Genomic DNA, 11,998 nt, shown 5'->3' on the forward strand with positions numbered 1-11,998 from the left:
CTAAACCAGGTAGTCCTTGTTATCTACACTTCTTTCCTTGGTCCTAGAGTGACTGAGTCCCAGTTTGGGACCACAGGTTTGAAAAACACTTTAAAAAATATTTGTGCCTGTTTTTCCATAAAGTATTTATAAATATTTACTTATAAATATAAAGCACATTTATTTAATCACGTATGGAACTGAAGTGAACAGCAAGAATAAAATTTATTTGAAACTGGATTTGCTCCAGAAAATGAAGAACAAATATATACTTGCTGTGTTAAGAATATCAAGATGGAATTCTAGGTTATAAAATGTGTACCAAAAGTTCAGAATAAGAAATATACCCACTGACTTTAATTATAATTAAGTTTATATTGAGGGAACCTTTTGGAGAAAGGTAAGAGGTGCCATAAATATGGAACATCTTCTCTGCCTAGGTGGTGTTTACTAGTGATCCTCATAAAAGTTACCTCCCGGTGCAATTCCAGTCACCTGGTAAAGCAGAAACCCAGCGTGGAGACCCGTCTGTTATTTCTGTAAGTACCATCTGATGTTGTGTTAGGCTGTTCTAGGTGGAATAACAAAATGCCATAAACTAGGTAGCTTATAAACAACAGAAATTTACTTCTCACAGTTCTGGAGGCTGGAAAATCCAAGAGCAAGGTGCCAGCAAATTGAGTGTCTGGTGAGCCCGGTTCATGGATAGAGCCTTCTCACTGCATTCTCACAGGATAGAAAGGTCCAGGGATCTTTCTCAGGCTTCTTGTACAAGAGCGCCGATCCCATTCATGAGGGTTACACTGTCATGTCCTGATCACTTCCCAAAGATTCTACCTGCTAATACTGTTACCTTGGAGATGACATTTTCAGCAGAGAAATATTTGGCAGGACACAGACATTCAGACCGGATGTGCACCCTGGCGTAGCTTCTTGCTTTTATCTTCTGTCTGGGTGACATGAATTACCTCTGGCTATAGTCACTGGCTTGTAATCACATTTTCTATTGTAGCAAGCAATACAATAGCGATATAAATACCTCCTAAACATTTGTTTTTAAATAAATTTAAGAAATGTTTTTTTCCTGAGTAGATTATGTCTACTCATGAACCTGGTTCTTGGAAACTTAATAAAATAAGCTTCAAGGTTATATAAGACATGGGAAATGAAAGTTTTTAACAACTCTTTGGCCTTTTAAGATTGCCTCTTCTATTGAGGAAAATGAAGATGCAAAGTGTTCAAAGTGTTAGTTGTCTTTTCTAAGTGGCTTGATGGAAGTATAGACATGAGTTTCAGTATCAACACTAGCACGTGCGCATAGAGCCAGGTTAGCCACTGAGAACCAGGTCTCAGCATGTGGCCTCTCCAAAATCAGGTTGACCCGGGTGCAAAGAACTCTTTGGGTGACTGGTATCCAACCTTTCAACCAGGACTCAGCAAAAACCTGTGCCATCTCACATGGTCTCTTTAGGGGCTTTTTAGCCATGGTCTTTTTAGTGGTGGGCAACATAATCACAACTGCATATATATGTAGACAGAATCAAAGTTTACTTTGTTTGTTTCTCAGTTTTTTTTTATTGTGATAAAATACATATAAACTTTACCATCTTGACCATTCTCAAATGTCCATGGTATGAAGTCCATTCATATTGTTGTGCAACCATCACTACCCTCCAGCTCCAGAACTAAAGTTCTACTTCACAACTCTGAATTAAGACATCCCTATGTAAATGTAGCTCAAAGATTCTTGGGTTTTTTGTTTGTTTTTCAGACAGGGTCTCACTCTGTCACCCAGGCTGGAGTGCAGTGGTGCAGTCTCGGCTCACTGCAACCTTCACCTCCCAGGTTAAATTGATCCTCCCACGTAGCTGGGACTAAAGGCACATGCTGTAGCACTTGGTTAATTTTGATAGCACTTGGTTTATTTTTAAAACACTTTTTATAGGGACAGAGTCCCAAGGTGTTGCTCAGGCTAGTCTTGAACTTCCGGGCTCAAGTAATCCTTCCACCTTGGCCTCCCAAAGTGCTGGGATTACAGGTGTGAGCCATCACACCAGGTTAAAGATTCTTCAAGTCTGTGTTTATACCTATTCCCCTCCTTTAGCAGTCCTGCATTTTGTAATGCACTCATGATGTAATTTTAGTGGCATGAAATTTGCTATCTTAGCATCTTACTGTAGTCAGCTGCATGAGGAACCTGATCCCAGCATGTTAGCATGGTATCTGGTGGGAGTTGCATAAGGGAGAGCAGGTGGGTACTGAGTCTCACTGGTCTGGTAGTTTACTAGATAATCGAGAGAGAGAGGGAAGGAGAGGGAGAGAGAGAGGGAGAGAGAGGGAGAGAGGGGATATGGGTAGAGCTTTTTGTCAAAAAAAAAAAAAAAATCTCAGGCAGGATATGCCCCCTGAGAAAACATTGTGGGACTCCATTGCTACACACTGGGTGCCTGGGACTCTAGAAAAATCATGCTTATCTCTAGTACTTTTCACATTTATTATCTGAAAACTCTTCCCTATGATCTGGCATTGCATTAGGGTTTTTGTTTGTTTTGAGACAGAGTCTCCAGGCTGGAGTGCAGTGGCTTATTTGGGAGTCTATCTTGGCTTATTGCAATCTCCACCCTCCCAATTCAAGCGATTTTCCTGCCTCAGCCTCCCGAGTAGCTGGGATTACAGACACCAGCCACCACGCCTACCTAATTTTTAAATTTTTATTAGAGATGGGGTTTCACCAAGTTGGCCAGACTGGTCTTGAACTCCTGACCTCAGGTGATTCAGCCTCCCAGAGTGTTGGAATTATAGGCATCAGCCACTGCACCCAGCTGGTTTTGTTTTTTTTTTAAGACAGAGTCTTGCCATGCTGCCCAGGATGACCTTGAACTCCTAGACTCAGGTGACCCTCCTACTTCAGCCTCCTGAGTAGCTGAGGTTACAGGCATGGGCCACTGGACCTTGCTTTGCTTTAGTTTTCATGGGAAGTTTTGTGTTTTTTTTTTTTTTTTAAGCAACAGGTTTTGGGGATACTTTTCGTGGGGGCAGTTTGAATATGTTGAGGACTGTTATGTAATTTTTCTTAAATGTACCTCAATTTTAAGTATTGAGATTTTTAAAAATAAGGAAATATGTCTAGTCTTTCCACATATAAAATTTACTTCAAATGCTTCCAGAACTATTCACTGGATTGGTGCAATTTAAACATAGCTAAAGGACCTTTTTTTCTTTTCTCTGAGACAGAGTCTCACTCGGTTGCCCAGGCTGGAATGCAGTGGCACCATCTCCGCTCACTGCAGCCTCCACCTTCTGGGTTCAAGCAATTCTCCTACCTCAGCCTCCCTAGTAGCTGGGATCACATGCATGTACCACCACACGCAGCTAATTTTTGTCTTTTTAGTAGAGATGGGATTTCACCATTTTGGTTAGGCTGGTCTCGAACTCCTGACCTGAAGTGATCCACCCACCCTGGCCTCCCAAAGTGCTGGGATTGGATTACAGGCATGAGCCACTGAGCCTGGCCTTAAAGGGCCATTTCAAATATCACTGAAATCAAAAGTGATTAGAAGTAAAATTTATAAACATTATAATTTCCCCAAGCATGGACAGGTAGAGTGGTGAGAACATTTCTCCTTGGTTAGCCTTTACCATACTTTATAATTTTACATCTTAGAAACAGTGCCTTTGGGTTTAATTAGTGTTTAGTCAGTTGTTTTGTTTTGTGTCTTCCTTTTTGGCTGAGGAATTAATGATATTTGGAAATGTCTGGGGTCCTTTTTCTTAAAAAGATCACAAACCATTGATTTAAAGAGGATGACTGTGAAAATTTAGCTCACAATAATTGTGAAATAAATGTAGTAGTTCCTTGTAGCTTAAATTCAAATAAAATTACCACTTTGTCATTTTGATCTCAGAGGAGAGCTGTATTTATAGCAAACTACAAATATAAACAACATGGAATTCCTGTGGGTCAAGGCATGATGTATATTTCTATGTGTGTGTGTATCATTTTCTGAACCAATATGACAATAAATGAACCATCTGAGCTGAAGTATAGAGGCAGCCACCTATCATTGACTTACAAAGCTTTGACCCCAGTTAGAGAGTATGTGTAAGAAGGAAGGCCTTGAGCACTGCAGAATGAGTCACCCAGTTTAGCTGAGTTGGGGACACCATGCCTTGCTCAAAGCAGCTTCTCCAATCAGCAAACATCAGTCAAGGCAGAATCTATAGGCAGCGTCTAGGATCACAGGCACAATTTCAGATGGTGAGTGAAAACCAAGTGAAACATACAATTGGAATCTTGGAAATATACTTTGAATCATGGGTTTAGAAGACAAAGGGAAGGGCTGGAAAAATGAGTCATCCTGCAGATGTTCTTGAAATGCTGATGTCAGCAGAAGTCATTTTTGCGTTCTCAGGTCAATGGCACCAGCTTTACCTTCCAAAACGTAGGCGTCCTCCTCGTTGTTGTGAATGCGTGCAGTGTTCCATTCCAGTTGACGGAAAGAAAGGATTTTCTTCTTGCTAATGTCAGTCGCATGGAAGAGTACTTAAAAACAGGCATCCCTCCAAGGTAGGTCAAGCTTGTGCTGTAACAGGGAAAAGCCACCTTAAAGATGTGGAGTGCTCCAAACCAATAATGCCTGGTCAACTGATTTTTCACTCTGTGGACATTCAGGGCACTGTGCAAGGTATTCATTCCTCTCCTACATCAGATGGATGCTCGCGTCATCTAAGCTGCTTATCACTGATAAGCCATTGCTTATCAGTGGCAGAACTTGGATTTTGCAAGATTTTACAAATGGTAGAAAGGCTCTTAGGAGGAAAAACAGCTTATTGTTTGAAACATTACTATCCCACTTTTTATTTATTTTTTGAGTCTCATAAAACAAGTATCAGACAGAACATTATACTTTTTAGTATTAAGTTAATATATTTTGTCCAGTCTCCCTCAGAAGGCTTATTACTATTTGAAGTGATTTTCCAGGCAGTTTACCTTTGCAGCCATCTGTCCCACTGATGCTCTTGGACAGCAGTGCACTATGACCGATACAGGAAGTCATCACCTGGGTCACTTGGAAATGGCTGGAAAAGAGTAAATTGATTTTTGAAGTGGTTGAGTGTGTAGTTGCTCTTTTAGCGCACTAGTCTGATTAGTTTTCTTTTCTGTCTCTGAGGAAAGCTGCATAGGAGAGAAACCTTTCCTTTTCTGGGTTTGTTAGACCCTGCCTAAAGGCAAGGAGATGAACTCGGTGTTTTCTGCCTTTGCCACAGATGTTCATTTATACACAGGCTTTCATTTAGTGGAACCATTAAGGAAGGAACATAAACTTCCCCCAAATTAGAGGCCTATCAAGCTTTAGAATCATTTTCCGACTGCTTATGTTCTGTATAGTTTATAGAACTAGATCCCAATAAATTCAATGAAGTCACTGGATTATTTGGATATAACATTAATTGTGTATATGTAGTTCTGTCTTCTGGTTTAAGACACTTGTACAGCCTCAATTTTCTTGAAAGATTTAAAGATTTTTCCTAATGTTGAAAACACATACGCTCACTTCCCCTAAAACCATCTAGAATTTAAACCTCACCACAAATATTTAGGACAACATGGCAGTACTGCAAGGTACCCCATAGATTTAAGAGGTAAAGCCAACTCATTAACAGAAAGGCTTTTAGGATACTGGTAATGCTGTTTCTTGATCTGCCCTCTGGTTATACAGATAGGTTTTGTTTGCAAAACTTCAATGTGTGTGTTGTATTTTAATAAAGTGTTAAGAAGGTATGGAGCAACTGACTTCTATGGAGATCGAGCACATGTCTGTGCGTATAGGGTTGGGGGGTGACCGTATGATCTTGTGGGTAATTCTGACTAATCGAAGAAGGTCAGGTGTGCAGAGTGGTGGTGCTTAGACTGCTGCACTATTTCTAGATTGTGTCACCACTGCTTTAGAAAGACTACAGTAGGCTAGGTGTGGTGGCCCACACCTGTAATCCGAGCACTTTGAGAGGCCCAGGCAGGCAGATCACCTGAGGTCAGGGGTTTGAGACCAGCCTGGCCAACATGGTGAAACCTCATTTCTACTAAAAATACAAAAAATTAGCCCTACATGGTGGTGGATACCTGTAATCCCGGCTACGTGGGAGGCTGAGACAGGGGAATTGCTTGAACCCAAGAGGCAGAGTTTGCAGTGAGCTAAGATTATGCCACTGCATTCCAGCCTGGGCAACAGAGCGAGACTCTGTCTCCAAAAAAACAGAAAAGAAAGACTACAGTAAAGAACTCATACCAGCATGAGACTTAAGGCTCTTAATCTTAAGAACTATGAAGACCCACATTAAGACATACTACGTAAATCTCAACTTCCTGTAGACATCCTTAATGACTCTGAAAATAAATCAATCTGATGTTACCTTTTAATTAATAAGAGCTACTCAGAGTCCCCTAAACACTGATTCTTGAAAAAATTTTTTTCAGTAACACTGGCCAAGAGGTCAGGCACAGTAGCCCATTCCTACAATCCCAGCACTTTGGGAGGCCATGGCAGGACGATTACTTGAGGCCAGGAGTTCAAGACTAGTCTGGGCAATGTAATGAGACCCTGACTCTATAAAAAATTAAAAAATTATCTGGATATGCAGGCACATACCTATAGTCTCAGCTACTGGGGAGGCTAGGACAGGAAGACCCCTTGAGCCCAAGAGTTTGAGGCTGCAGTAAGCTATAGTTGTATCACTGCATTTCAGCCTGGGTGACAGAGCAAGGAACCTGTGTCTAAAAAAGCAAAACAAAACAAAAAGCAGTTGCCCAGGCTGGAGTGCAGTGGTGTGATCACAGCTCAGTGCAGCCTCAACCTTCCAGGTCAAGTGACCCTCCTACCTCAGCCTCCTACCTGGGACTAGAAATGTATACCGCCACGCCTGGCTGGTTTTTTTGTTTGTTTAATTTTTTAAAAAAATTTGTTTGTGGAGATGGAGTTTTGCTGTTTCCCAGGCTAGTCTTGAACTCCTGGGCTCAAGTGATCCTCTCATCTCCACCTCCCAAAAAGTACTGGAATTAAAGGAATGAGCCACTGCACCCAGCTGGCTAAGAACATTTCTGATTAAAGTTTTTGAAGCAGTGAGTTTATATGTACACACACACACACACACACACACACACACACAGAGAGAGAGAGAAAATAAATACATTGTTAAATACATTGCTAAAGGATATGCAATAGGAGCTGAATAAACTGAGAGACTCTCCTTGTTGCTGAATGGAAAAATTAATAAAAATGTCACTTTACCTTAATTAAAAAATAAATTCGACACATTTCCATTAGTGTCCCAGAAGGTACTTTTCTATCGTACCTGACAGTTGATACTCTAGTTCATCTGGAAGAATAAATGAGAGAGTAGTAAAATATAAACAAATTATAGTAATACAAGGAGCTTGTTTTATCAAATATTAAAATAAACCATGAAGCCGTAGTAGTAAGGCCAGCATAGCTTTGGCAGAGAAGAGCAAGCTCAGAGGAGAAGAATAGAGAATCCGCATATAGAAACGACTATGTGTGTTGGTTTACTGTGTGACAAAGATTCCAGTTCCAACCATGTAAAACACATTTATTCATTTTTAGAATTGTGTTATCCATTTATTTAATAAATAGAAAGTAGAATGTAAATAGTATATTTGAAACAAAACAAAACCATTCTCCCATGTTACAGTAAACGTATTCCCTGATAGACAGTGGAGAAGGAAGGGTGAGGGGTGGATGAGATATTACTTAATGGCCCAGTGTGTTATTTGGGTGATGGATACCCTAAGTGCCCTGACTTCACCACGGTGCAGTCTTATGAATGTAATGAAATTGCACTTGTGCCCTACAAATTTATACAAATTATAAATAACAGCAACAATAAACTATTCCCTAAAACAGCTGTGTCCCAAACCATTTACTCGGTCAGCAGTCCCCAGCCTTTTTGACATCAGGGACCGGTTTCATGGAAGATAATTTTTTCCATGGACCGGAGGGGGAGGGGGATGGTTTCAGGATGATTCAAGTGCATTACATTTACTGTGCACTTTATTTCTATTATTATTATATTATATAATTACAATGATATAATTATATTGTAATTATGTATAATATATTACTATGGAATTATATATATTACAATGTAATTATGTTATAATATATAATGAAATATTACAATGTAACAATTATGCAACACACCATATGTAGAACCAGTGGGAACTCTGAGCTTGTTTTCCTGCAACTAGATGGTCCCATCTGGGGGTGATGAGAGACACTGACTGATCATCAGGCATTAGATTTTCAGGAGCACACAACCTAGACCTCTCATATGCTCAGTTCACAATAGGGTTCCTGCTCCTGTGAGAGGTGAGTGCCACAGCTGACCTGACAGGAGGCAGAGGCCAGGCTATAATGCAAGTGATGGGGAATGGCTGTAAATGTAGATGAAGCTTTGGTCTGCTCACCTCCTGCTGTGCAACCCAATTCCTAATCTACTGGTACCCGTCTATGGCCCAGGGTTGGGAACCCCTGCACTAGGTGAACTTACATAACTGATTTGGTTTCTCTGTGTGTTACCCCTTGTAATAGCAAGATGTGAAGCCCATGGTGTGGGGTGGAGAGTGGGAATTGGATGAAAAAGCCTCTGGGCTTTTTTTCTTTTAGGAGTTCTGCTTTTATCTAATATTTCTATTCAGCACTCAGTTCAGGAAGATACTCATGCTGAAGGATTGAAACTGGTTCTGACCTTCTAAATTTTACATACAGGTCAATTGTTCTGTTGAGCACAAGAGGAGAAATAAAGCAGTTGAACATTTCAGACTTACTAGTACCTCTGGGATTAGCCAAACCAGCTCATCTTTATGACAAAGGTTTGTATCTGTATTATTCCATGAAGTTCTTACAGGGCCAGCAACATAGGCAATTTTATGGTGCAATTCAGTTCCCAGACAATTTTCATGAGCTTGTTTTGCTGGAGTGAGTCTCGTTAGAATGATTTCTAAATAAGGGGACAGTATGAGAGGAAGTGTGTTGAGATGTGGTTTGTTATCTGGGGCAGGAGGTGGGTGGTGAAAGTTCATTTGCTGATGTGAGGAAGTGTAGAGTTTTTAATAGCTGCCTTTGTTTTGCTCACCTCCGACTCACCTCTTGCATTCTCTCGCTGGAATATAGTGACATACATTGAAATTATTTTATTTTTTTTTTTTTAGGGAGCACCATATTTTTGGGATTCAGTGGAAACTTTAAACCATCATGGACTAAGCTGTTTACCAGTCCTGCTGGACAGGGCCTTGGGGTGCTTGAACAATTCATACCTTTGCAGCTGGACGAATATGGTTGTCCCAGAGCTGCCCCTGTCCACAGAAGAGACCTGGAACTGCTAAAGCAAGCTTCAAAAGCACATTAGAGACTAACTGTAACTTAAGTGCTGGGGGAAAAAAATGTGAACTAACTTATTTAATTTATGGCATTTTAAAATGACACTGTTAACCCACCGGAACCATTTTCCAGTTTGATACAGAACGGGGAGAAAAAGTGTTTGAAGTCATTGCTTGGATACCAGCTTCATGCCCCTTCTAGTTGTACAAAATGTTAAAGACGTCATTTGTATTTGTAAGGCTGGTATATTCAGAGAGCAGATCTCTTATTGCTCACTTTCTACCCCAGTATTTTGTAATGATCATGAGCAGTGTTTTTACTTTTTGTATAATGGGGTGGGGTGGAGTGGGGGCTTCTGAGTCAGCCTGAGGTCTTTAGAGGACCAGCTATTGTAGCACCTTGAATACTTGAAGTCTAATGCTCAGTTGTGTCTGGTGGCAGTTGACTTGGTGGCTGGCATGTTCAGCAGCGTCTGGGGCCCTGTTTCTGGGCACCGTTTGAGGATTTTCTATGATATTGAATGACAGAGTTATAAGTGGCAACTCAGGCCCAGCTCATGCCCTTTTTTGCCTGGACATGTGCTGTTTTTATTCACTTGTTTATCGATTACTTGTAAGGGTTCAACTTTCAAACAGGAAGTATATTGGGACAAAAGGGCTCTTGGGGATTAGAAATCCCTTTAATCTGTGACTGTTGGGCAAAAACTTTTCCTGCAGCAAAAGTCTGAAGCTGTTGGGACCATTTTTGCAGCTTTAATCCTTAGCTTGTTTTGACTGTGTATGTGTGTTTAAAATGCAGAGCTGAACTGAATATTTCTTTTCTTTTTTTTTTTTAATAAGTAGTAGGTTGTTTTCCTGAACGGTAAACTTGTATCGTTTTAACTTGCACAAAGGAAGTCTGTTCTTGGTGTTGCTCTTGCACTTGGGTTTTCTGTTGTCATTTTGTGTGGATTTTTAAAAGCTTTTCTGCTCACCCTCCTGCCAGGAATATCCCAGAAAGCTTAATGATACCCCAAAATGATTACACCCAGGGAAGAAAAAAAGGAGCACTTTCTAGGGTCGGAATTGTGGAGCTACTACTCAGAAGTGAACCTCTTTATAGCCTTACAGGAATGAGTCACTCTTTCTTAATGAGATGTTAAAGCCAATTAAAAAGCCTTGATGCCCAGCTTCTCTTTCGTGGGGTCCATGCGTCTCCTGCCGGTGAATCACATGCAGCAAGAGGCAGTTGGCTTTACAGCCTGGGACGCTGCCATACCAAGAGGAAAGGAGCAGTAAAATGTCTTGATGTTCTTCTAAAATCCCCTATGCATGAAGTGTAGAGGAGGGATGGCCGAGGGCAGGTGATAGGAAGTTCAGGCTGACACTGGCAATGAGTAGATAATTTCACTTTCCTTTTCCAAGGGCAAAGGCCGATGGCCTCTACCTTGGTATCCAGGAGAAACTGCAGAGCAGCTCTGTGACTTCTGTTATTTTACAAAATATGCTACCTCAAAGTGCTACCGAAAAACCTTTCTAACTGTAAGTGCTCTTACTAAGGGCACATGTCTTAATCAAAGTTAGTTTTTTGTTTTGTGGGGTTTTTTCGTATATTGATGAATGAGATTTTACCTGCTATTATTTGATCATGGTTCCTGAAGCTCATTAAAGTTTGCATGTGTGTGTGTGTGTGTGTGTGTGTGTGTGCACGTGCGTGTGTGTGTAAAGTTTTATGACTTAAATATCTTTATGTGTGTTTTTTAGAGTTTGGCTCTTTAAAGATTTGGAGAAGATATGTAAATTACCAAGGCACTCGATTTTTCTGTTTTATATACTAATAATCAGGGCCTAAGTTAAATAAAAATATGTGTGCATGTATTCTATATCTGTGTGTATGTGAATTTATTTATCTATTTTATTTTTTTTGAGATGGATTCTTGCTCTGTCTTTAGTCTGGAGTGTAATGACGCAATCTCAGCTCACTGCAGCCTCTACCTCCCAGGTTCAAGCAATTCTCCTGCCTCAGCCTCCTGAGTAGCTGGGACTGCAGGCATCTGCCACCACACCCAGCTAATTTTTGTATTTTTTGTAGAGGCGGGGTTTCACCATGTTGGCCAGGCTGCTCTCAAACTCCTGACCTCAAGTGATCCTCCCACTGTGGCCTCCCAAAGTTCTGGGATTACAGGCATGAGCCACCAGTGCCTGGCCTGTCTGTGAATTTATATCTCTATGTATAAATTTAAAATTCAGATTCCAGTTGTAAAGAAGTTACTGACTGAAGCGAGGAAGATAATTGGTGGACAGAATCTACCAAGTAAATATTGTAAGAATAAGCTTCAGAAGGGCAGGGACTATATTCTCCAGTACAGAGGTTCTCAACCTTCGCTGCACACTGGAATTACCTGAAGAGCTTTAAAAAAAATATAGAGGCCTGGACTTCACTCCCTTCCCCCTAGATTCAGATTTAATTGGTGTGGGGTGCAGCCTGGGCATTGGAATTTTTTTTAAAGCTCCCTGGATGATTCTGATATGCAGCCAGGTTTTGGAACCACTGCACTAATATAATAAGCTCACTGTTTAACTCCAGTCTATAATTTTTTGTGACTAAAACAAAATTGCATTTATCTATTATTTTTATTTGCGTTT

General features: G+C 40.6%; 1 protein-coding gene across 3 annotated transcripts in view; it reads left to right on the forward strand.

Annotated features, from left to right (window-relative positions):
* The window catches only part of CEMIP2 (cell migration inducing hyaluronidase 2), an 82,560-nt gene extending 71,325 nt beyond the window's left edge, over window positions 1–11,235 (forward strand). For all 3 annotated transcript variants that reach the window (XM_017973081.4, XM_078366632.1, XM_002742857.6), the window contains 4 exons: window positions 420–518; window positions 4,392–4,546; window positions 8,763–8,866; window positions 9,206–11,235. In XM_017973081.4, the coding sequence (XP_017828570.3) occupies window positions 420–518; window positions 4,392–4,546; window positions 8,763–8,866; window positions 9,206–9,402 (555 nt within the window). In that variant the 3' untranslated portion in view covers window positions 9,403–11,235. The remainder of the gene's footprint in view (window positions 1–419; window positions 519–4,391; window positions 4,547–8,762; window positions 8,867–9,205) is intronic.
* The last annotated feature ends 763 nt before the right edge of the window (window positions 11,236–11,998 follow it).

Source organism: Callithrix jacchus, chromosome 1 (genome assembly GCF_049354715.1).
Source record: "Callithrix jacchus isolate 240 chromosome 1, calJac240_pri, whole genome shotgun sequence".
Taxonomy (NCBI): domain Eukaryota; kingdom Metazoa; phylum Chordata; class Mammalia; order Primates; family Cebidae; genus Callithrix; species Callithrix jacchus.